Source organism: Falco punctatus (genome assembly GCF_963210335.1).
Source record: "Falco punctatus genome assembly, chromosome: 15".
Lineage (NCBI taxonomy): Eukaryota > Metazoa > Chordata > Aves > Falconiformes > Falconidae > Falco > Falco punctatus.
Window position 1 is genome coordinate 7,557,638 of NC_137595.1, and position 24,162 is coordinate 7,581,799.

A 24,162-nucleotide genomic window follows, 5' to 3' on the forward strand; every position below is an offset into this window, starting at 1 on the left:
CAATTTTGGGGCAAGGCTCTGCGCACAACAGGCACGGGATGCCGGAGTCCTCCGTGGGAGAACTTGGCCTTCACACCGCATTGCTGAGGGCTGGCAGTGAGTGCATGCACACGCATACGTGCATGCACACCCATGCATGTACATGCACACACATGCATGCACGCATACACACATGCGCACCCATGCCCAGGCGTATGCACATGCACATATGCACGCACATGCACATACATATATATGCACACACGCGCCCACGTGCACACCTGCCCCTGCCATGCCCGTGTCCCCCTGCCCTGCAGGCACCCCACCAGCGGCTCCCAGCCTGCCCCTGCTGCAGAAGCCCCGCTGCACCCATGAGCAGAGGTGAGCAGCGCCCAGCAGCACTGCCCGCATCCCCAGAGCGCCGGGGGTGCCAGGAGCCCTTGCACAGCCTGGGCACCTCCAGCCATCACTGCATGGGCAGAAGTGGGGGGCAGGAGCAGAGATTAAATGAGAATCTGGGCCCCTGGCTGTGCTGGTGGGCACCGCGCAGCAGAGCTTCGTGCGGGCTCGTCTCCAAAGGCGAGGGAATCGCTTGCACCCTGCAAAGAGCAAGCACTGCGGAACCCCCCGGGGCACGCGGGCTGTGGGGGGACGCTGGCAGCCGCCGTCACGGGGGCGGCAGTGACCCAGCCTTCCACTGCATGTGCAGCCCAGAGCTGCTGTAACTCCACCTCGGAGCGGGCTCGCATCCTCGCACAGAGAGGAGACCATGGGAGGGACGGCTCGGGAGAGCCCGGAGGACTGCCGCTTTCTGGACGTAAGTTCATGGCTTGTTTTGCCACCGTGCAGTTTGTCAGTATGATAAATGTCTGATATGCATGTGTACTCATCCCTCCTTGAATCGTCAGCAGACCTCTGGCTATCAACGTTTTGTCATTAATTAGGCAGAAGCTTCCAAGACGCGAAAGAAGACCTGTACCAGATACCAGATCTGCGGGCTGCTCTTCAGTGTGCTGCTCATTTCTCTTATTCTGATATTTCTTGGTGTCAAATATCTTTGGAACCCAACACCCAGAAAAGTAAGTAAAACCCCTCTGATCCAGCTTTTCAGAGTGCCGCTCCCCCAGACAAAGCTGTCATTCCCCCCACCCCACTCATCGAAACTTTTAACTACACCCCGAAACCCAGGCAACTTTACAAAATGCATTTTCTTAGACTACAAGCATTCATGGGACTTTTAAAAATCTTTGTATTATTCATAACCAGCTTTTACTTTGTAGGAGCTGGGGTTTTTTCTCTGTCACCGCATTCTTTCCCTGACAATTACAGGGGATGGGAGCTACGCCACAAACAGTTAAAGTTACTCTTCTTTCACCGGCAGCAAATTTTATGACAAGTAAGAAAATATTTTCCATTTCATTTCAATTATCTTGCCAGAAACTGGTGGAAAAGTCATTATGCCACCACATAAAGAGGAGAGAAAGCCAGGACGCAGTGGTGATTGATTGCAATGGATTATATTTCTTACTTTAATGTGTCTGCAATGTGAGGGGACGGTGAGACAGATTAGCTTTTGGAGGAGCTCCTGCTAACTGGATTGGGCTCGTTTATTCCCAGTTCCCCAGACAGACGCTACTGTAAGCGCCGAGTGTGGCGGGGCGGCAACGGGGCTGCACATCTCCCATACATCTCTGCCCACTGCTGCCCAGCATCTTGGCAATTCTGCCAAAACTCTTTTTTTTATCCCATACCCCAAGCAAATTGCTTAACCTTGAAGCCAACAGCCTGGCCGCTGCTCCTCATCCTCCTCTCCTTTGAGTTTCCATGCTCACCCAGGAGGTCCTGCTTTGCACCCTGGCGCCAGCGGGTTTTGCCGACTCTCAAGAACGTCTCCAAAATTCCCATGTGCAGCCAAGGCAGCCCCTTTCCCACGGTGGCGTCTCCCCTCTCCTCCCTGCCCCATGCCGGAGCCATGCCAGCTCAGCCAGGCTGCCCTCCCTCCGGGCAGAGGAAGCACCCCGCTCACCGGATACTTTTGTCTGCTTATCAGCAAAGAGAAATAAATACCCCAAAAAATAAAAGAAAAAGCAATAAAAGCCATATGTGCCTCCAGGCTACTGCCAAGTCGATTATAAAGTCTCTACTGTTCCTCGAAAAACAGGGTGCGTGCCAGCTATGGGGGGAAGAGGCTGTTAACCCCTGGAGGGGAGGTTTTCTCCGAGCCAACAGCACAGAGCCATTGCTGCACCCTTGGAAAGGTTAACCACAGCACTGGCCCTCAGCATCCTCACCGGCAGGCTCTGGTGCAGGATGGAGTCCATCAGAATTTCTGAAAGCCCTTCACAACGCCTGACAGGCAGGCAAAGAGGTCACAGGAAAGCGGAGATGTTCCTGCATTGGAGCTGCCTGCTGATGTTCCCAGTGTCCACCACCACCACGTCCTCTGCAGCCATGGGGCAGCAGCTTCTCCAGCTGGCCCCGGAGTCCTCCAGAAAAAGCAGGATGCAGGAGCCTGGAAGTTCCTAAGGCTCAAAAATATAAACCAAGGGCAATCAAACTCTTTAAAGAGCAAAAAAACCCCTTCAAGCTCCCTTCATGCAATTGGACAGTGGAAAAAAAAATCTTTAAAGACAATTTGTTCCTCTGAGGGGTGGCCTTGGACATGGTGCTGCCCTCTGCATGGCAGCATCCGCGCCAGGCGGCACAGCCGAGGAGCGAAGGCGATGAGTCAGCTAACGAGGGGTTCATCGTGGCCTCGCAGGGGGACATATTTCAACCATTTGTGAGCAAGTGTCATTTTTAGCCCTATAAAACATCTCACAGTTCTCTGAGCAGCACGGAGCCAGCAAAGCCCAAATGGGTTAGCTGGCCACTGCACTGGCAAAAGTAATTCTTTGTAAATGGAGAGGCACTTGAAGGTAAGGTGCCACCCGGGATCCTACCTTCCTGGAAATGATTTATGGCACCATGTGCATTTTGCCAGTCAAAACCGGCGGCCTTCCAGACGTTTTAGGCTTCAGACTATTTTTACCATACCATAAAATACATTGACAGCTATATATCTTTATAAAAGCTCCTGTTGACTAAGAGGAGATGCTCATGACTGCCAAGGCACACATCACTCTTCTGACTTTTAAGCAAGGGTAAAGGTACCCGGCAGTTACCACCTGCATGGCCTGTCCTGTGCCCAGGCTTCCTCCAGCAGCTGCAAAACGGTAGATGCTGATGCTGAGAACATTGCTGAGAGGGTTTGAAGCCCCTAATGGGGAGGGATGCGCAAGAACCAGGGGTCTGTGAAAGGAAGTTTAGGCTGGGACTGCAGGCAGAGCCCCTGCCCCCTGCCACGACATTGCTGGGGTCCAGGGTGTTCCCTCCTTGGCTCCGCAGCCATGCCAGGGGACAAACGAGGCTTTCCCATCCCCATGCCTCCACCACTTCCCTGTGCCCTGTGGACCTGAGTGGTTTTGCACAAGCCCTTTGCTTCTGCACAACGCCATTGGATTTGGAAAACAAGGCTCCCCAAGGCTCGGCGGCTCTCACCGCACCAGCAGGATCATTTTTGTGCTTCAAACAGCATCTGCCGCTGCTCGTGCTTGCAGGGTCAGGCATCCGCAGAGACTGGAGGGCTGCTGGGCTGGCTGAGTGCAGCGAGCACCTGCGAGGAGGAGAGGGCTGCTCCCCACGGCGATGCTCACCCCAGCTCCCCGCAGGGATGAGTGCCGCTGGGGAGCCGGCTGCTATGCCCTGAAGCTCTTCAGCAGCCCTCGAGGAGGTCTTTGATTCACAGGCAATCCCTGATCTCCTCCAGGGAGACAGAGGCTCTTACCTCTGCCTTTCCAGGAAAAACAGAAGGTGCAGAGATGGAGAAAGTGAGCCAGGGATGACACAACGGAGCGAGCAAGGCAGGGACACGGTGATGGAGTAAGTGAGCCAGGGATGCAGTGATGGAGAAAGCAAGCCGGGGACACAGTGATGGAGCAAGGAAGTCAGGGATGCGATGACAGACCAAGCAAGCCAGGGAGAAGTAAAAGTGAGGTCCCTTGGGCCTGGGCTTTGTGACTCATGCCACAGAAAGCACCAGCAAAGGCTGAGCTGTGGCAAAGCTCCTGGCGCAAGTATGGGATGAGCATCTTCTCCCAGGCTTGACATACCTGTCCTCCCGCAGCCTGGCCCCATCCTGCCCTTCTTCCCAGCCCTGGTGCCTGGGAGCTGCCTCTCCTTGCACTATCCGGACGATTGTCTTGGCTCAGAGCTGGGGTGCAAGGAAGCAGCCAGCCCTGTGGCAGAGCACTCAGCATCAGTGGTCAGGCACCCAGCACCAGCCTGCTCACCCAGCAGCTGGCATGTGAAATCGGCCGGGGGCTGAGCCGACCCCCATGCGGTTTTGGCCCTCACAGGTTTATGACATGGAACACACATTCTTCAGCCACGGCCAGAAGAAGAAGATTGTGATGGAGATCGACCCACTGGCCAGGACGGAGACCTTCAGGAGCGGGAACAGCAGTGAGGAAATCCTGGAGATCCATGACTTCAAAAACGTGAGTGCAGCAGCATTTGTCCCCAGGACCCTGCCTGCGGTCTTGCAGCAGGACCGACGGGATCCCTCAGGACACCACGGGGTCGCTGGAGCAAGCCCCAGGATGATTTGCTTCTGCGTCAGGGAGAGCAATGCCCAGACGCAGACTCCCTGGGGATGCTCTCAAAGGAAAGGAGATGTGTATCTACATACGCTTCCACCGGTATTTAATAGTGGCGTGGTTCAGTTCCAGTGAAATACATCTCAAAAGCAAGACCTAGTTATTGGATTTACCCTTGCAAAGGAATGCAATCATCATAAATCTATCCAAGCCCAGTACATTTGTCTGTCTGGAGAGCATTAAAACCTCATGACAATGTGGTAGACTCTCTCTGAAATCTAATTAAAATTTGCAGGGAAATACCCTGTGCAGTGGCATATGGCAAAATTTTCAGCTAATAGCCTAGCAGGAACTGGGGGCTCAATGTTCATATAACCATAACGGTCAGATGCTACTCTGCATATTTTTATTTATGATAACGAGAGCTCGTGATAGTTATAAGGAGAAGGGGAGCAAAGTAAAATTTTATGACTGTCTGCCTTAAAATGTTTGCAAAAAGCCCGATTCTCCCAAACCATAAAATGCAATATCCCTTAGGAGAACCTGTTAGTACATCTTAGCACCACCGCTGAACAGAGTTTGCACAAAAACATCAACAGGAAAAAGGCTCCTCCAGCTGTACCCTCCATATGATGGGGTTATTTATCCTCCTGCTTTGCCCTGATTGCTTTTTTGCTGTTTGTTCTGATGCTGTAGGGAATAACTGGCATCTTCTTTGTGGGACTTCAAAAATGTTTCATCAAAACTCAGACGAAAGTCCTACCTGAGACGACAGAGGCCAAGATCCCTGAGCTTGAGGTAGGTGAATCAAACAGCACCCCTCCTGTGCCCCCGGGAAGCCCACTCCTCTCCCTGGCACTGGGAGTGTGGCCGCCAGCCCCACCGCCCTCTCATCTGCTCCAGCCTTCCCAGAGATGCTGCAATAAAGAAATAATGAGTTGTGATCGCTTCATAAAATGATCTTATTTCAGAGGATTGCTTCTAAAAACAAGTGGAAAGAGACAGGATTAGACAGCCAACAGACAAAAACCTCTCAGCACAATACCGGAGATCAAGAACAATAATCCTGTTGTAGTCAAAAGGTCGCAAGGCAGCTCAGGATTAGCAGGCACCAAAAAGTCAATCAAATTGTTTTCTCCAAGAATTGAGCCTCGCGTTCTCAAGCAGAATGAGGCAGAAGTAATGAATTTAAAAGAGCAGCCGTGTTTAAGAAATGCGATTTGAGAAAGCGCTTGGCGTACAGCCCTGGGAGGTGGGAAGCACCAGGCTGCAGCACCTCCCGGTCCCCCCAGACCTGTCTCCCACGGATGTGCCTGGTGGCTTCTTACACCCCTCTAGTTTTTGCCCACCACATCCTGCTGCAAGGAGTCAAGCGCTTTGCCTGCTGCATGGAAAAAAAAGTGGTTTACTCCATATTTTAACCCCTCCTTGACAGCGTAACCCGGGGTGATGGCTCAGTCCCTTGAAAGCAGTTGTCCCCTGTCCCCGTCCCCATCCCCAGGCCCCAGCGGTGGCACAGCCCCACCACAGCACAGCCTTCCCGCTCCTCCATTTCATGATGGGGGTGTTAGCAGACTGAAACCCCCCCCAAGGAAGCTGTTGCAGATAAAACACCAGCAGGACATGCGTTTGAAACGAAGCGTGGGCAGAAACATTTCCCCAATTCATGACCCAAATTCCCAGATACCGATTCTTTGATTATGCTGTAAGAAGCTAATATATTTTTTCGGCTACCTTCGTAAAAGGAATATGACTTCCCAGGCTTTAGCAGAACATTGCCCCGGGTAGAGAGCTAAAATGTAAAACCCAATGAGATAAATGTAGATTTAAGCTCTAGCCATCTCCTCCCAGAGCCCGCACTGTGCCAGGTCCCTCATGCAGCACCTGCCCAACCCCCCAGCTTTCACCAGAGGCTCCAAAAAAGCCTCAGACTGGGTTGGGTTGTGTTGGCTCTTTCCTAAAACTTCCCAAAACCGTAAGGAAAAACTCTGTAAAAGAGAAATACAGCTCCAGACACCTTCTGGAGAGAAAAATGCCATTTGCCAGCTTGCTTTATGGGCCACCACCACCAACATACATGACGTTGCCTTGGCAGATAGCTCGGCACAGACCCATCCAATAATCTTTATATATCGCCCTCCCTAAGCACCTGCCAAAACACACCATGGACTAATGCAACAGCAGAGACATGTGGTATAAATTACAGAATACAGCCACGCAAAGAATTCCTGTGAGGAATAAATTAAAAGTGTTCGATCACAAAATCGGTAGCAGAAGGAGAGAGAAATTAAATAGTAAGAGCAAAGCAGAGAGGAGATGTTTTAATCTTGGGTTTTAAATGAGCTGGGGTGCTCCAGAAGGTTCTTCCAGATGGTGGGGACTGCACAGGAGAAGGCTCTTCAAGCATGATGAGTGGAGAGAGGAGAGAGCAGGGGGCAGTGGCTGAAAACAGGCAGGAGAGACAAGGCTCACAGTGGGTGTCCCAGCCTGAGGACCAGCAGGGCATTGCACGTGCACCCTGCGAGCACCACCAACCAAGGCAGATGAAGTCCAGCTGCTCTCTGGGAGGGGAGAGGGGCCTCTGGGTAAGCCAAGGGGAGGAGAAGCAGCCAGCAGTGGGGACAGGGTGTCTCACCACACCGGGGTGAAAACGTTGTTCTTCCTCCAGGGAGAAGAGATCACGACCACCTACTTTGAGCAGTCTGTGGTCTGGGTTCCTGGGGAAAAGCCCATTCAGAACAAGGAGTTCCTGAAGAGCTCCAAAATCTTTGACATCTGCAGAAACGTGACCATCTACTGGATCCACCCCACGCCTATAGCAGGTACAAGGAGCCATCTCCTCCCTGGAGTGTTTGTGACACCCCTCACCAGAAGCAGCCCTGCCACCACCCATGTCCCCCTCTGCCACGTCCCCACTGCGACGTGGTGGGAACCCGTTTCCACAGCCTTGTACATCTCAGACATGAACACGTTGGCCACAACCAAGAGAGAGCAAGGCAAATGTAACAGCAGGGGCTGAAGTTTCTCTCTGCAAAGCACTTGTCTCTGTCGGCTCCCCACTGCCCTGCACTTTGCAGAGTGGCCACCTTCCTCATAACAAGGCAAAAACCCACCCCTTTGTACCTGCAAAGAAAGCAGCGCTGCTGGAAACTGGGACGCCTAAATTCTAGTCACTGCATGAACATCAGAGCACGAGCAGACATCTGCATCTAAATCACACAACGGGGTTGCCACCTCCAGCTGCTCGCTACACAGTCCTCACAGAGGTTGCGGCCTCTGAGATCTGCCAGTGTAATTACCCGCTGTCTCTAACCCACTTCTATCCGAATGAGCTAGTTTTAAAAAACCAACTGAGAAAACTCCCTCCGCTCTGCAGCCGCAGAGGCACATCTCGTTCCCCACGGGTACCAGTCAGCCCACGGCCACTGATGGTCCTGGCAACAAGTGGGCATCAGAGAGCCCTGATGCTGCTGTCCTCGGCTGCTGTCCCCTTTTGCTTCCTCAGTCCCCACTGTTAGATCCCATCTGCAGTTCAGTTTTAGCAAAGGAAATTTACATCACTGTAGGTTTTACCTAAGCTGTGGGTGGTGTAGCTGGGTCTAATCTGCCCCAAATCATGTCACTTTGCTGGGGCTGTACAAATCCCTTCCCACCCCCAGCAGTACAGCCCACCATGAGGATGTGCTTCCCTGCACCTGCAGCCCCGTGGAGGGGATGCCAACACCACCCCTGAGCACAGGGTGGGGGTAGGACATGTCTTTGCCCTTTCCTCCCACCATATTATCTCCTACAGCCCTACTTCCAAGCCTGGTAAGAGCAGGAGGCAATGGAGCACAGCTGGTCTGCTGGTGGGCTTTTGGGCTTTTCCTGGACATTGGCACTAAATTTTGGTAGAGACATTAATGCCTGCTGCTGCCTGTGTCCCCCCACTCCCTGGCTGTTGACAGCAATGTTTGGGCTCTTCGTGTAGCTCCTGAGCTGGCCAACCTTGAAGGGACAGAAGACGATGACCCTGAGCTGCTTCTAGACAACCAGAGCTGGCTGGATGGGGAGAGCGAACACGAGGCAGAGAAGGATGTGCAGCCAGGACCCAAGCGTCGGGCACGGCAGCTGACCGAGGAGGATCTGCCTGTCAATGACTACGTGAGTGCGGGCAATCGCATCCCAGGGTGCCCTGCCCATTGTCCCACATGTCCTGGTCTCACTCCTGGGGTTTCCTCCCGCGTTCCTAGAGTACTCTGGTCATGCTTCTGGGTGTCCTGGCCACAGTCCCAGGGTGTCCTGATTGTGTTCCTGGGGTGTCCTCGTTGTGTTCCTGGGGTGCCCTGGCTGTGCTCCTTGGGATGTCCTGCCCATGCTTCTCGAGCACTCTGTCCATGTTCCTAGGGTGCTCTGCCCATGCTTCTGGGGTGCCCAGGGTGTCCTGTCCACGCTTCTGGGGTATCCTCCCTGTGTTCCTGGGGTGCCTTGGCCATGCAGCCTCTTGCTGCGTTGACACTGTCTCTTCCCAGCAGTCAGAGAACGGGCTGGAGTTCCACCCCTTGTGGGACGAGCGAGGCTACTGCTGTGCCCAGTGCCGCCGTGCCAACCGCTACTGCCGGCGGGTCTGCGAGCCCCTCCTGGGCTACTACCCCTACCCCTACTGCTACCAGGGTGGGAGGGTCATCTGCCGGATCATCATGCCCTGCAACTGGTGGATTGCGCGGATGCTGGGCAGGGTGTAGCACCCACCGTGCAGCACCTAGCACTTGGGTGCTTCCCCGTGCCCACCTGCCGCGTTGCCACCCATCCAGATTGTCCCGACATAGCTGACACGCAGGTTATCTGCTTGATTGCTGGTGAGTGTGCAAGTGTGCAGACGATGGCACCCTCACCATGTGTGCACAGCCTGTCCCCCTCCCCCAGCACCCTGCGCTGCTCCCACGGGGTTGGGGAAGGCTGTGCTCGAATGCATCGTTGCCATGCTGAGCAGCAAGAGGCAAACAATAAACGTCTTGTATGAGCGATTGCAAAGAAAATGGAAAGTTGTTTAGTCTCAGTCTGTGATGCTTAATGGGTCTGAGAAGTGATCTAATTGCTCGGCTGCCTCATCACAAGCATCCATAACTCAGGTACCAGGACTGCTGGCGCTCGCCTCGCTGGGAACGTGTGGAGGTCCCTAATTTGCTCCCTGACAGTGCTGGTAGTTGTCCCGACCCTCTGTTCCAGCATGCTCCGATATGTTCAGTAGTTACTAGTGACAGCTCAGGGGTGCCACCAGTCCCCTCAGGAGCAATGTGCAGCACAGCAGCGTGCTGGCAAGGCAGAGGCAGGAGCAGGCACAAGGAGTCCCCCAGGGAAGTGGGCAGCCAAAGCCAGAGGGGGAGGAGGTGCAGAGGACCTCAAGTGCCATCAGCTGTCCCCAGCCCTGTGACCAACAAATGGGCAAAACCCAGGAGGGAAAAAGTAAGTCCTTGATACCGCAGCCACCCTGAGCAGGACACTGCCTGCACCAGTGCTGACAGCTAACAGCCAAAATCCCCGCGCACCCCCTGCGCAGCCCCACCACTCACGGCCTCAGTGCTCACAGCAGACCCCAGGCTCTAGCTTTCACCCCAGGGAGCCAGCTGCTGCCGAGGAGCTTTGACATCCCACGGGTGTCACCAAGGGAAAGCCTCTCAGTGTCACTGAGGGAGCATGCACTGCCACGGCCGGTGCTTTCCAGGCAAACGCCTGGACAGACAAGCCTACCCAGCTGTACATACAGAGGAGAGAGCAGAGGTCAGGCTCCACTTGCTGCCGCTGTGACAGGTGCCAGCCGTGGTGTCTCCGGGGCTGTCAGGCGCTCCCTGCATCCCTGTGGCTCCTGCAGGGACATGAGCACTTTTTAAGGGCAGTTCCTTCTGTCCCTGCTCACGGCTGTGCTGACAATGTGGTTAAAATGCTGGAAGCATGGTGCAGCAGAGCTCCCCACACAGCATCCCAAGGGACACCAACCAGCCTGGGGGACACCAAGCGTTTCCGACAAGTCCCCCGAGATATTTATGCCCCTGAGAGGGGGCACTGATGCCCGCAGTGCCTGTTGCTGGCTGTGGGGATCAGCAGACTGGACAAGCCTATGTGCTCCCCAGGTCAGCACCATCAATGCTAGTTTTCCTGCAGCAGTTTGGAAACCTCCAGGCTGCCCATCCCACCTTCTGCCAGAGCCATCCCCTCCCCACCTGGGAATGAAGCTGCATGCAGAGCCAGGCGCACAGACCAGCGCCGGGTCACTCCCCTCTGTGCAGGCTTTCTGGTGAGGATGGGTTTAGCCAAGCCTGGCCCTGCTCCTCTCACGTTCCTGCCCTGTCTCCATCCATCCATTGCCATCGGCTGGTCTCTCCAACCCAGCTTCTGTGCTCTGCCGCACCGTCCTGACCCAGGAGGCTTTTGGGCAGCCAGGAGCTGACAACAGTCCGATTTACTCACCCGGGTTCAGCGCGGCATAAGGATTTTGGTTGTTCCCCTGTGGGTTCCTCGCTGTGGGGCAGCTTGGCTGCAGCAGCTCACCCAGCACTGAAGCAGTGTTTGCCAGAGGGCTGATGCTGACAAGGGGCCACCACTCCTACGCGCAGCGTAACTGCTCCTTTTACACCTGCCTGCTTCCCCGGAGCAGGACAGAGAGCCCCAGCAGCCGGCTGGCTGCTCCAAGCCAGAGCCCTTCTGGGTTTGTTCCTGACACCTGAAGATCCCAAGCTCACCGGAACGGAGCTTCACCACACCACTGCATCATCAGGCTCAGTAAGGCAACGGCTTGCTGACAAAACAGCCCAAAGATGAGCGGTACCGAACAAACACAACAGCTTAAACCCACGTTTCTTGCCCTGGGGAGAGGCTGGGGACGAAGGCAGGTCCAGCAGCGCTGCCTTACCCTTTGCTCCGCACCAGTGGCCGACTGGCAAAGGATGTACACGTTTGCACAGGGCTGAACTCACCCACCCGGCTCCTGGGCTGGGATGCTCCAGGCCTTCTGCTTCAGCACTGTTACACAACCGCTGTTATGAAGAAAATTCAATTACAGAGGTTATTTGTAAGTGCAAGTGCACTGGTGAGCATCGGAAAAACACAAGCTGCGATGGTCCAGAGGTTACTGGCTGGCCCGGGGCGAGTGGATTGCCTCCCAGGGAGGGTTGCTGCTCTTTGCAGCAACTCAAGCAGTTATTTCCAGGAGATGAAAAGAAAAGCTAAGGTGGTTTCATAGAGTAAAATATCTTAATATTTATTGTGTTTTGGGACAAGAGAGTTCTACTCAATACACAAAACGAGTTAAAGCAGCATATAATACTGACAAATCAAGTCACAGCTGACTTGGTGCAAGGACACCTACCAAGGTAAAGGCACCAGAAGCTACATCACCAAACCTTGCTACAGCTTACAAAGAATCACTACAGCCTGTACTTAAAAAAGTACAACTATAAAAAAGTATATAAAACCCAGGGCAGGGATGAGAGAGAGCTTGGCAACACACTGAGACCTTGCTGAGCCAAGGGCTTCAGGCAGGCACGGATGTGTTTTAACAGGGCAACAGCCCCATCTCGAGAGCAACCACGTCCGGAGAGCGAGGGGACACCGAGGGGCTGCCAGAGATGAGGGGAAGGCTTGCTTTCCCAACGGAGGCACCGAAGATGAGCACTGGGAGTCCCACGAGGCTGCCTGCATGGTCAGCTCGCCACGGCACTCGAGTGCGCCGCCAAGGAAAGAGCCAGGGGCTGCGGCACCCGGAGGAGCCCGCTTGCTGTAACCACCGCAGCTACACTAATTATCCCACGTGGTGGCACAGCGGAGTAGTGTTAGGACAAGTCCCTGAGCGCACCAGGACAGCTGCTGCACTCGTTTCTATAAGCTAGTGGAAAAGAAGATCAGTCAGTTCAAAGCCAGATTTCACGAAGTGGCAGCCAGAGGAAAACTGGAGGTGGTGGCATCCTCCCTGGCCACGGAGAGCATACCCTGCAACGCACAAGACAAAGCGTTAGCAGACGAGGCTGGATTTATACACAGCTTAAAATGACATAGCAGACAGTCTTGCAGGTGCCCTCTATCCCCACACGCCCCCACACGTGGTACCCACTGCCACGCTGAAGGTCCCCAGGGGCTACCAGGCAGCAGGCAGGGATGCAGAGGCAGCCCACCGAGCTTACATCACTGGACAGACATACCCAGCCACAGCCACAGCGCGCTGGGGGCCAGCTACATGGCTACACCATCTCGTACTGATTGTTCGTGATGTACTGGGACAGGCAGCAGGCAAGAATGATGCCAACCAACTGAAGAGAATAAAAACACATACATCAGAGGTAGCCAAAAACATGATGCGACGTTTTAGGGGGAAAGCCTGACAAATTGCTCCAGAGCATCAGTTTTATAAAATCCAAGGATGTACAGTGGGATTTATAAACCACAACATGGGCTGCTGCGCCCTGCTTCAGAATAACAGAGAGGCCAAAGCAGAGGATCCTGACACGCATCAGCCAAACAAGCTCCTCACGGGAGGTGCTGTGTCCCATCCTGTTACATTTTGCTTCATGAAGCATCTACAGCTTTATGGTAATTTTGGAGATTACACAGATTATCTGGAGTGTCACAGCCAATTACACACACAAAAGAACACCTCTCAAGCAGCCACCTCTCCCTGTTGCAAGGACCATGGAACTAATGGTTTCGCATCAGCATCTGAAGGACACGCTACCGTCATCACAACGTGGCCTCCCAGCCCCCCTACGCAGACATTTAGGGCCAGATCCTGCAGGAGTTTGACCTCCACAAGCAAAGTTAGAGGCACATTTGCATGATGGCTCCCTGCCGGCCACACAACACAGCAAGGCTTGCTGAAAGAGCCATAAAAGCCAGGAGCCAGTTACAATTCCCAAGCCTGGCATCAGCCGAGAATTTCACAGCCGGGAGTGTGCAGCTCACACTTTGTGTGTCAGTCACATCTTGGTGACGCCACAGTGAGCACAGCCCAGCTGAAGAAGAAAGAGGGGTGAGTGGCTGGGCAGAGCAGAGCAACTGCAGCTCCTGGGCTCTCCCAGCTGCAATCGGAAGCACTTGGTAGCACAAGCTGCAGGCAGGGGCTGCTGGCTCCCGCCTCTCCCCCAGCTCGGTCCATCCATTACGGGAAACGCACGACGACACACTCATTACGGGAGAAATATCTTGGCGGGGTTCCTTCTCCCCATGCTGGCATGGTCACCCAATGGTCCCAGGCGGCAGCACCTCAAAGCTCGTGCCACAGCCTCTGCACGCCGGGCCAAGGGGAGGGGGAACTCAAGCCCCTCCAAAGTCAAGGCCAGCTGAGCCCACTCCGCAGCTGCTCAGTGCCGATTGCCCAGCAAGCTTCCACAAACCAGCTAAAGAAGGGCCGGCTGTGCATCCTGCAGCTCCCACTGTGGAGCACCGGAAAACCCTCGGCACTTCGGGAAGCCCCACGGCAGCGTCAGCATGCCCAGCGCCCTGCGCGGCGGAGCCGGGGGCAGGGGCCTCCCGCTTCCTGCGGGGATAAGGCCTGCCGGAGCGGGGCTGGCGAGCATGACACCGCTGCGGCTCCTGCAGGAAGCATCCTACAGGATAAAGTAAAGGAGATGGTGGGGAGCAGGAGGGAGAGGACACAATTGCAGGGCAAGGCAGTGTGTGGGGTGTAAGCTGCCAGCACAGGTGATGCCCCACAGGTGCTCACAGGGACTCAGCCATGCAGAATTGATGCCAAAACACCTCTCAGATAAAAAGGGAGGTCAGCGGGTAGGAAAAGGAAGGGCGCAGATTTGATCCCTGCCAACAGCAAATGCAGGGAGTTTGCCCAGCACAGCACAGGCTCGGTTTGGTTTTTCTTGAAGTCAGTTGTTTCATACAGGGGCTATTCTCAGATAAGCTGGGCTCACAGAAACAGAGCTGATGCTTCAGTCCTGGGTCTAAAAGACTGGAGACTGCACAGTGGTGAGATTAAACCCAAGTGGAATCTGCAAAATAGCTACTCCTCCCTGGCTGAAACAGGACGTGACTTTTGTGCACACACCAGGCTTTGCACGGAAATTAAATAACCTCCGGAGGCACACTAACTTTGCTCTGCACTCCTCCTGTACCAGGCAAAGGAGATTTACCTGGAAGCATGCAATGCCAAAGGAGATTCCAGCCACAATGCTCATTTTTGACTCCATCGTTGACGTTACCAGGAAAAAACAACCCTGCAGAGGGAAAGAGAGCACATGGGTCCAGTGCTTTTCACCCCCCAGGAGTCCAAACCTCCCCAGAGCACCAGCAGCTCCAGGGGAAGATGCTCCCACAGGCTGCCAAAGGCTTCTGGCTGTCACCCTCTTGCCTGACCTTGGCGAAGTTATTTCCCTATCAGCACCGCAGCAGCCAGCCTCCCAGCCCAGCCGTTATCAAGGGGAGTGCTGCCCTTGGGCTGTTCCCAGTGGTAGCATTGGGTTGAGCAAGGTGACTCATCAGAGGAATGGCCCTTGCATCACCAGGCCCTCCCTGCCAGATGAGGTCACCGCGCTCACTGACGGGTCAGGACTTTGCACAGTCGGAAGACACCAGCACTGCTGAAATGAACTTTACTGGGAAATAACCTCCTTATTCACCTGTTCTCCAAAACACACAGCTCCTAGTGCAAACATTTGGGGACCTCCAGAGAAGGAGTGGAGGGGCCCTCAGGCAGGAGGGAGGGCTCGTTCCTCCATACCTTTCCCCTGCCTCCATCCCAGGGGAGTCCCTGGGCCACAGGCCACCTGCACAAAGAGAGCAGTTCTCCTTTCAAGCCTCCAGTGAAGGGCAAGCCCTTCTCCACCCACCCAGCTCTGCCCTCTCCACCTCCAGGACTGGCAGGGAGATTTTTCTAAGCTGAACTCACATCCACAAACACTTTCAGCTTGGCTTTACTTGGGTCTTTCAGATCCTCCTCCGAGCAGTCATCCTGGCTCTTGCAGCAGCTCCGTGGGATACCCTTCTGGGTGAAGTACTCAGTCCTTTCCCAGTCCGAGTAGTTCTGCACCCCGCAGCAGTGCAGCTGGAGGGGGAAGCACATTTGGGGAGCACAGTCACACCAGGGTACTGACCCCCTGGACCCACCATGACTCCCATGGCTCCCCTGCCTCTCCAGCAACTGCCCCCACCTCACCCAGGGTCTCCTCCCAAATTCAAAAGCCCGTGGTGTGAAAGGACCCCCAGCACTGCGCCAGGGATGCCGATGCTGTGGGGGTCCCAGGGGATGCCCCTGGGCAAGGCGAGCAGACCCACCCACCGCCAGCCAGACGCCAGCCTGGGGCACTCACGGTCCTCTGGATGGTATCGACGGCCTCACTGTGTCGATCCGCGGTCATGTTGTAGTCCCTCAGGGCCAGGTTGAGGTTACTCTCGAAGTTTGTCTTAATCTGCAAGAGAGAGGTCTCTGCAGCGGTGCTGTCCCCTCCCGCGCTTCAGGACCCGCGGCCCCACATTAGTCACCTCTCAGTGTCGGCAGGAATGACTCTGGCCGCGGCCAGCAGACATCACCCCGGCCACCCAGGCAATTAAACCCAGGCAATTAAAGGGCAGGCTGGGATGCGCCGTGGCGGCAGGGATGCTGCATGTAATAACAAGGACCCGTGTGGTGCCAACTCCCCCCTAAGCAGGCTGCTCCGTGGCACAGGAACCCTCAGAGGAGCTTTAATTACAGAAATTATTGCAGAAGATAGATCAAAGTCCAAAATTAAAAGTCCAGGGCTACTTTGCCTGTTCTGACGGAGGGGCAGCATGCCGTGTCAGGTGGATCCTGACCCAGCCTGGCCCTTATGGGGATCTTATGGGGCTCTTATGGGGCCTTCTAGGGACCAAGCTGCTCTTTGGGCTGTTTTAACCCTATGTTGGCTAAACTAAACACTGCTCCCAGCAGCACCTCTGCCCCGCCAGTGACACCTGCAACTGCTCTTGCATTAAAGCCTGCCTCAAACTCGCCCCGCAGCATGGGGAAGCAGCAGTGGGTGCCCAGCTCACCTCGTGCCTGAAGACGAACCCCACGACGGCAGCCACCAGGACGATGAGGAAGATGAGGGACAGGAGCATGGCGTACTGCAGGCAGAAAGGGCGGGATGGGACAGTGTGGATGGGATGGGGCAGGATGGGATGAGATGGGGAAGGACAGGATGGGGTGGGATGGATGGGATGGGGTGGGATGGGTCGGGAGGGGGTAGGATGGGTCGGGATGGGGACTGCATAGGGAGGCATGGGGAAGGATGGGACGTGCCAGGATGGGTCAGGACAGGTCGGGATGGGTCAGGAGTGCATGGGACCCCATCCTGCCCTGTCCGGGACCACCCACCAGCTTGAGCATCCAGGTGCTGCCGCGGCAGGTGGCGAAGCAGCCAAAGGTGCCCAGGAGGACAACGACAGTGCCAGCGCCCACCAGGACGAAGGGGACATTGGTGGCCTTCTCGTCCAGCAAGGAGAAGTAGACGGCCAGGCTCACCCTGCCCCACACGCCCACGGCCAGCAGCACGATGCCCGACACCTGGGGAGAAGGGAAAGCTGCTGTGGCTCGCGACTGTCGCGACAGGGCAGCGCGGCGGCGATATATCGCGGGGACAGGAAGGGCCGGGGCGGCCGCGGCTCGGCGCTCACCCAGAAGACGAAGGTGTAGGTGAGCAGGACGCTCTTGAGGCAGGTGATCACCGGCTTCGTCTGCAGCCGCCGCGACGGGGACGCCATGGCCGACGCGGGCCCTCTCCTGCCGGCCGGGCCCCGCCGCGCCGCCCCGCCCCGCCCCGCCCCGCCCCGCCGGCGGCGCCCGAGAGGCGGCGGAGGCTGCCGAGCGCTCACGGAAATGGCCGAGCGCCCCCGAAGGCCGGCCGCTCCTCCCCAGCGGGGCGCCCCCTGCCGGCCCGCGGCCACGCCGGGCCGCCCGTCCCCGCTCTCCTGCCCCAGCGGCTGCCGGTGCAGCCCCCGCCGCCTGGCCGGGTGTCCCCCCGCAGAGCAGGGACCGGCCATCCTGCCCCCCAGCACATGGCACGGCCACCATGCCGGCAAGCGACGGGCATCCCCGCGCCCTGCAGCCCTGCACAGCCGCCTCCTGGCAGCCCTCTCCTGCTCGGGACAGCTGTGTTATTAATTAGCGCGCTCACCGTTTGGCCGCCACATAATTAGTGCATTCAGGCAGCACGCCCCCCCCCATCACCCCACGCCAGCTCTCCTACCTGTGCGTGCCAGGCTCGTCCCTCGCCTCCCCTCACCCACGCGGTCCAGTGCTCCAGCGCCTAAACCCCGGGGGGCTCTGGCACCCGCCCCCCACCTCGTGGGGCAGCGGGTCTCACCGAACGTGCTCCATGAGCCCTGCCTGGCGGGGGCTGCGCTTCAGCTGGGAGGCAGCAGCCCCTAGCTGGAAGTGCTTGCCTCAGGACCCGCTTCCCAGCCCGCCATCTGCAGCGAGGTCTGTCTCTCCCTCCCTCCTGGCAAGAGCTGGAAAAGGGGTCTCAGCTCCCGCCGTTCTGTCCTCGCCTCCCCCCCGACCCCCTGTTCCCAGAGCCCGCCAGGGCTGGGACAGGCTGGGCTTGGCTCTCTCCTCTGTCAACACAGGCTCCTGGCTCTTCTGCTTGCAAAGAAAAAACTCTGACAGCCTTTTAAAGCCTCGGAGAAGCAGGAGGTACACTGGAAAACGGGCGATCCTGGGATTTATTATTTTTGACAATCTCATCATTTTGGGCCTGACTCACGGCTTTTGAATGTTTGGGACGAGCAGCAGAGGGGAGAAGTAGGTTTGCTGAGCGCAGGCAGCACGGCCAGGCAGGAGGGTCTGGCGTCTGTGCTGTGACAAGGCGACGGAGGGGGGCATCATCCCGCTCCCAGCCCCTCGCCATCCCCGCGGCTGCCCCTGGCTCGGGCACGGCAGGTGAGCTGGCCAGTCCCCAGCCCCCCAGCATGGCACAGGAGGCGGCCCCCATCTTGCTGGTTGTCCTCACCAGGCTGGTGTCATCCACGTGGCACGAAGGTGAGTGCTGGCGCATGCGGGCGCAGCAGGGCTCCCCCAGGGACAGCAGCCTGCGGGGTCCTGCTCCCATCAAGGGGTGATGGGCAGGGAAGGAGGGAGGGGTGCCCTGGTACAGCGATGCCAGCGAGAGCATTGATGCCTACAGGGTAGGGGGTGCCTGCAGGGGAATGCTGTGGGGGACAAGGAGGAGTGGATGGGGTGCTGGGAGGCATCTGGAGAGGAGCAGAAAACCAGCCTCTCTATCACGCCCCTGCCTGCAGGAAAGCAGCCTTCCTGCTGACTCCCTGCTCCCATGGGGGCCATCGGCAGCAGATGTTTGCCTGGACTGAGTGTGCAGTCCCAAAGCCCACTGCAGCCAGCCCAAGGATCAAAAGCTCTTGCCCTGTTTGGGGAGGGCCTTCCCTGCTCCCATCCTCATCCCTTTGCCACGCTGCCAGCACGGCTGGCTGAGGATGTTCCTGCCCAGGGCAGCCAGGGCTGCGTGCTGGCCCCAGGTGAGAAGCAGAAGGCTGTGCCTGCACAAAAAGGGAACATCAAAATTAAATGGCACATCTGCCTGCGGGAGCACAGTGTACTTCATCCCCAGAGCTGGGGGGGGGCTCAGCAGCCCCCTCGGGAAGCAGCCCTGCTCACCGACACAACCCCACTGCCACCCCCACAGATGCCAGCCCTGTGCTCACCCTGGGACCCTCCACTCCCTGGGGCAGCCGTGGCAGCGTGGGAAGGACGTTGGGATAAAAGGCTTGTGGAAATGTGTGGGCGACTTAATGAAGCTTGTGGGAAGCAATGGGGAGTCGCTCTGTAGTAAAGTTCATGCTGGAAAGATTTGTAATGGAGTTTCCTCCCTGTGACGGCAGGGCTGCTCCTCGGATTGGCCTTGGCGGATATCCCCTTCCCAAAACCCGGAGCAAGGGGAAGGGGAGATGGGTGCAGCTGCAGTGGGACTGTGGCTTTGCCTGGGGTCCCTTCCCAGGCTGAGCATCCCCGCCATGTGGGAGCGGGGAGTGCGGTGGGGTGGGCTGGCAGCGAGGAGGGGGCAGCGCTGGCGGGGGCCTGCGGAAACGCGGCGGAAACGTGAGCTCAGTGCTGGGGAATGCCGCGGCCGAGTCGCCGAGGGGCCACGGGGAAGGATGCCAGCCCTCTCCCCCTGCATGGCTCCCTCCTCGCCTGCTGGTCCCTTGCCCATGGGGACGCGGTGCAGGCCAGAGAGTGGCCTGCAAGGATGGCACAAGGCTGTCCTTCCCCCTGGCCATGGACCCTCTGCACAGCATGGGTGGCATGGGGCCAGCAGCTCCAGCCAAGCCCCTCCAGCACCGTCCCCCAGCAGCAGCATCCTTCTCTGGCACACAAGCGAGAGGCTGCATCCCCCCCAGCCCCCCAGCAGGGCAGCGTGCCTCTCCTGCCTTGCCTGGGCCAGGGGCTCTGCTGGGATGGGCAGGAGAAGGCAGCTTTCTTCCTTCCCTTGGGATGCCGGTGGCAGGGACAGTGCCACAGGAGTGGGTGGAAGGACTTCCCGGCAGCGCGAAGCCGGGGGTCGGTGCCAGCCCACTGTGTGCCAGCACCCGCTTCCTGCCATAACCACGGCTGCTCCTGCCACTGTTTAGTCTGCGGGCTGGTGCCAACCCACACCAACCATGTCGCTGGGGACTGGGCTCACTGTCTGCCCGGCTTAACCCTTGATGGCAGCCCCAAGGGCAGCAGGGCAGGGGATACCTGGGGATGGGATCTCTTACTGGGTGCTGCAGGATGTTTTGGGGTAGGACAGTGCAGCTGCCCAGCGAGGCATCATCACCTGGGTGCCACTGCATCCGTGAGCCATCACGCAGCCCCCTTGTCTCCTTCCTCCTCCCTAGGGTCTGGCTACTACGCAGCCGAGAGTCACACCAATGAAGTGTACACAGAAGAAGCCCCTCCTGAACCTGCCCTGGACTATCGCCGAGGTAATGGCACCCAAACCTCATGGGGAAACTGAGGCACGGCAGGGTTGGGTGCCCCCCTCACCTCCCTCCTCTCCCCCAGTGCCCCAGTGGTGTGCCACACTCAACATCCACCGCGGAGAGGCCACCTGCTACTCTCCCCGGGGGGGCTTCTACCGCAGCAGCCTGGGGACACGCTGTGAGCTGAGCTGCGCCCGCGGGTACCGCCTGGTGGGGCCCAGCGCCGTCCAGTGCCTGCCCAGCCGCCACTGGTCTGGGATGGCGTACTGCCGACGTGAGTGTGCCCAAGCCGTCAGCTTGCCGGCATCCCCACAGACACCCATGGCAGCCGGTCCTGGGTGCTCTGCCCACTAGCAGTCAGGCCGGCTGGTTCCCTCCCCTCTTTGTGCTCTCCATCCCAGAAATCCGGTGCCACGTGCTGCCGGCAGTGCTGCGGGGCTCCTACGTGTGCTCAGCCGGCGTGCAGATGGATTCCCGCTGCGACTACACCTGCCTGCCCGGCTACCAGCTGGAGGGTGACCGAAGCCGCATCTGCATGGAGGACGGGCGCTGGAGCGGGAGCGAGCCAATCTGTGTAGGTAAATTCTCACCCTACCATCCTCTCAGCCCCATGCTGCTGGGGCGCACAAGGGCAGGCCACCCCACATCCCTGGAGTGCCTACAGGTATCACCCCACGTCCGACCCAGGCATTGCCAGGCGCTGGCTTCTGCACCTCCTGACCCTGGGACCGCTGTGCCCATTGCTCCCTGAGATGCTGTTTGTCCCGAAGCACGCACTGGTGCAGGCACGTTGGTTCAGGGTCAGGACACTCCGTGCTGGCTTTACAGCAGGGCTTGCTGGCTCTGGGGTGCCTGGGATGTGCGCAGCATCCCTGGGGGATCCTGGGGTTTAACCCTGGGGTTAAACGCTGGGGCCAGTGCCTGGCTCTCGCAGCCCAGCCCCAGTGCCCTCAGGGTCCCCAACTCCCTCTCCTCCCTGTGGGCAGATATGGAGCCTCCCAAGATCCGCTGCCCAGATTCCCGGGAGCGGATAGCCGAGCCGGGCAAGCTGACCGCCACTGTCTACTGGGACCCCCCCCGTGTGAAGGACTCTGCTGACGGCATCATTAAGAGGTGAGGGCGGAGGTGCTAGGGGCACCACCAGCGAGGGCTGGGGGCCATGCTGGGTGCTCCCTCCCGGGGTCCTGACAGAGAAATCCTTCTGCTGGGTGCAGGGTGATGCTGCGGGGCCCGGAGCCCGGCTCTGAATTCCCCGAAGGAGAGCACGTGATCCGCTACACTGCCCATGACCAGGCGTACAACCGAGCCAGCTGCAAGTTCAGCATCCGTGTCCAAGGTGAAGCAGGCTCCCCGGGGGCTGCTGGCTGCCTCCCCCCAGCTCTGGGCTCCGCACCCCACGGCTGGGGCCGTGCCCCATGTCCCCCAGCCCTTACTCAGCCTCCCTCTTCCCAGTGAGGCGCTGCCCTGTCCTGAAGCCTCCGCAGAACGGTTACCTCTCCTGCACCTCTGACGGCAACAACTACGGAGCCACCTGCGAGTACCTGTGCGAGGGGGGCTACGAGCGCCAGGGCACCTCCCTGCGCGTCTGCCAGTCCACCCAGCAGTGGACTGGCTCCCAGCCCCTTTGTGCGCGTAAGTGGGGCAGGGCAGGGGGGGACCTGCCTGCAGCAATGCCCTGCGCTTGGGGAGGATGCTGCCTGGCCAGGCAAAGGGGTGGGGAAGGGGTGACGGGGGGCGCAAAATGGCACTTCCCCACACGCACGCCTCTCACCCCAGCCATGCAGATCAACACGGACGTGAACTCAGCTGCCAGCCTACTGGATCAGTTCCATGAGAAACGCCGCCTCCTCGTCATCTCAGCCCCTGACCCTTCTAACCGCTACTACAAGATGCAGATCTCCATGCTGCAGGTGAGGAGATCCTCCTGCCACCCCCACCTTCCCCTCTCCACCTCCAGCACCCTCTCACCCGCCTTGACCTCCACAGCAAGCTGCCTGTGGGCTGGACCTGCGTCATGTCACCACCGTGGAGCTGGTGGGGCAGCCCCCGCACGAGGTGGGACGCATCCGGGAGCACCAGCTGTCCCTTGGCATCATTGAGGAGCTCAGGTAGGGGGGAGAGGGGGCTGTCCTGCAGAGCCAGGTGCCTGTGCGGGGGAACTGAGCGTGGGGACATCTCTGGGGATGGCAAAGCATGAGGTTGCAGCTGGGTTGGTGGACAGACCTTTTCTGCTGCACCAGAGGGGCTGGTGCAATGTGAGGACACCCCCAGCAAGCCTGAATACAGCATCACCAGACGGTCCCAGAGCTCACAGCCCCAAGGAACGGATGGGAGTCACCTGAGGAGGACCTGAGTGCTGTTTCATGGGGTGGGCAGGCTCAGCCCTCCATGACAAGCCCCCCAACCCTGACCGTCGGCTCCCCCCTGCACCCCCAGGCAGTTCCTGCACCTCACCCGCTCCCACTTCAATGCGGTGCTGCTGGACAAGGCGGGCGCCGACCGCGAGCGCTACATCTCCCCCATCAGCCCTGATGAGCTCTTCGTCTTCATTGACACGTACCTGCTGAGCGAGCGGGAGGCAGCACGGCGGGCACAGAGCGGGGACCCCTGCGAGTGAGACAGTGCCAGGGAGACACCCCCGCTCCGCTGGCCTCAAGGGACAGCCACCTTTCCTTTTTGCTTTTCTAGTCACCCACCGTAGAGGAGGACCAGGGTGCCAAGGGCCTCCCGGGGAAGGGGAGCCCCTCTTTGGCTGCTCTGGCACAGAGGCCAGCAGGGCCAGGGACCATGCGCTGGCAGCATCCCTAGTGCCCAGCAGCCGGCTGCAGGGTGGGATGGCTCAGCCCAGCCAGGACCATGGTGGGACCCACCAGAGTGCCTCCGCTCAGACCCCAGGGCAGAGGGGAGATGGGCTGCCAGGCGCTGAGCTGCCAGAGCAGAGAGTGGGAGGTCAGGCAGGACAGGCAGCGAAACAGTGCAACAGCTTCACCCTCCCCTGGGGTAGCTTCACCCCCAGGCACAACCTGCACCCGCTCCCTCCCCTGCTGGGGTCAGCCCTGACAGGCAGGCACTCCTGCCAGAAAGCCTTCATTAAAAAGCAAACGGCCCCACGCTCAGCAAAGCCAGAGTGCAGCCCCCACCGTGGGCTCGCCATCCCCCCCCCCCCCCCCAACACCTCCCCTTGCTTTGCCCTCCACCAGCCATGGGGCACCCTTCCTGGGAACCGTTTTAGCCGTAGAGTATTAACTTGAAATAAATAAATTTGTATTAAAAGTCGGTGCTGGCAGAAGGTGTGTGGCAGAGGGTCCCAGGAAAAGGATGCTTCCTGGGGACCACTACCCCCAGGGTGACCCCACACAGCTCCATCCTGGGCCCACAGCCAGGGCCAGGCTGTGCACGGCTGCCCTGGTCCTGGCAGTATCCTGCGGGAGGAGGGTGGGGAAGACAAGGAGGGAGCAGACTGTGAAAGAGAAGGGGTGTGAGTAAGAAGAATGGAAAGAAAACCCAACTACATTTCAAAGTATTTTGCCTGGAGGCGGGAAGAAGGGAGGGTCCACAAGGACTCCAGTTCAGCCTGAAATTTGGTGCAAAGCCTACGACAAAAGGAAAACCCTTTAAACGAAGCTAAGCCAAG

At 58.1% G+C, this 24,162-nt stretch overlaps 3 protein-coding genes across 4 annotated transcripts; 2 read left to right on the top strand and 1 right to left on the bottom strand.

Moving 5' to 3' along the window:
• Nucleotides 1-637: 637 nt before the first annotated feature.
• TNMD (tenomodulin) lies at nt 638-11,732 on the top strand. Its single transcript, XM_080366082.1, has 7 exons — nt 638-796; nt 924-1,058; nt 4,377-4,517; nt 5,313-5,414; nt 7,285-7,438; nt 8,587-8,759; nt 9,131-11,732. The coding sequence occupies exons 1-7, from the start codon at nt 749-751 to the stop codon at nt 9,338-9,340; spliced, it is 963 nt and encodes a 320-aa protein (XP_080222208.1). The 5' UTR covers nt 638-748; the 3' UTR covers nt 9,341-11,732.
• Nucleotides 11,733-11,827: 95 nt separating this feature from the next.
• Nucleotides 11,828-17,383, bottom strand: TSPAN6 (tetraspanin 6). Of its 2 annotated transcripts, XM_080366080.1 has the most exons (8): nt 17,229-17,383; nt 16,930-17,118; nt 16,605-16,679; nt 15,905-16,003; nt 15,484-15,639; nt 14,729-14,812; nt 12,791-12,898; nt 11,828-12,581 (listed from the first exon to the last, which is right to left on the bottom strand). In XM_080366080.1, exons 1-7 carry the CDS (start codon nt 17,313-17,315, stop codon nt 12,830-12,832), a joined length of 759 nt encoding a protein of 252 aa, XP_080222206.1. In that variant the 5' UTR covers nt 17,316-17,383; the 3' UTR covers nt 11,828-12,581; nt 12,791-12,829. The 2 variants fall into 2 exon arrangements, with proteins under 2 accessions (XP_080222206.1, XP_080222207.1); XM_080366081.1 differs by lacking the exon at nt 16,930-17,118.
• A 106-nt stretch (nt 17,384-17,489) lies between these two features.
• Nucleotides 17,490-24,062, top strand: SRPX2 (sushi repeat containing protein X-linked 2). The gene is made up of 10 exons (XM_080366073.1): nt 17,490-18,591; nt 20,445-20,531; nt 20,611-20,802; nt 20,930-21,106; nt 21,515-21,641; nt 21,743-21,864; nt 21,981-22,160; nt 22,305-22,438; nt 22,515-22,636; nt 22,965-24,062. Exons 1-10 carry the CDS (start codon nt 18,522-18,524, stop codon nt 23,143-23,145), a joined length of 1,392 nt encoding a protein of 463 aa, XP_080222199.1. The 5' UTR covers nt 17,490-18,521; the 3' UTR covers nt 23,146-24,062.
• Nucleotides 24,063-24,162: the final 100 nt, after the last annotated feature.

What these genes read in the sequence shown, in the direction of transcription:
- TNMD (XM_080366082.1), top strand. Translation starts at nt 749, where the DNA reads ATGGGAGGGACGGCTCGGGAGAGCCCGGAGGACTGCCGCTTTCTGGAC. An exon ending in GGAACCCAACACCCAGAAAA is followed by an intron (nt 1,059 to 4,376) that starts GTAAGTAAAACC and finishes TGGCCCTCACAG; the next exon opens with GTTTATGACATGGAACACAC. An exon ending in CCACCCCACGCCTATAGCAG is followed by an intron (nt 7,439 to 8,586) that starts GTACAAGGAGCC and finishes CTCTTCGTGTAG; the next exon opens with CTCCTGAGCTGGCCAACCTT.
- TSPAN6 (XM_080366080.1), bottom strand. Translation starts at nt 17,315, where the DNA reads ATGGCGTCCCCGTCGCGGCGGCTGCAGACGAAGCCGGTGATCACCTGC. An exon ending in GGTTCGTCTTCAGGCACGAG is followed by an intron (nt 16,004 to 16,604) that starts GTGAGCTGGGCA and finishes TCTCTCTTGCAG; the next exon opens with ATTAAGACAAACTTCGAGAG. An exon ending in TTGGCATTGCATGCTTCCAG is followed by an intron (nt 12,899 to 14,728) that starts GTAAATCTCCTT and finishes TATTCTCTTCAG; the next exon opens with TTGGTTGGCATCATTCTTGC.
- SRPX2 (XM_080366073.1), top strand. Translation starts at nt 18,522, where the DNA reads ATGGCACAGGAGGCGGCCCCCATCTTGCTGGTTGTCCTCACCAGGCTG. An exon ending in TGGGATGGCGTACTGCCGAC is followed by an intron (nt 20,803 to 20,929) that starts GTGAGTGTGCCC and finishes TCTCCATCCCAG; the next exon opens with AAATCCGGTGCCACGTGCTG. An exon ending in GCTGACGGCATCATTAAGAG is followed by an intron (nt 21,642 to 21,742) that starts GTGAGGGCGGAG and finishes TGCTGGGTGCAG; the next exon opens with GGTGATGCTGCGGGGCCCGG.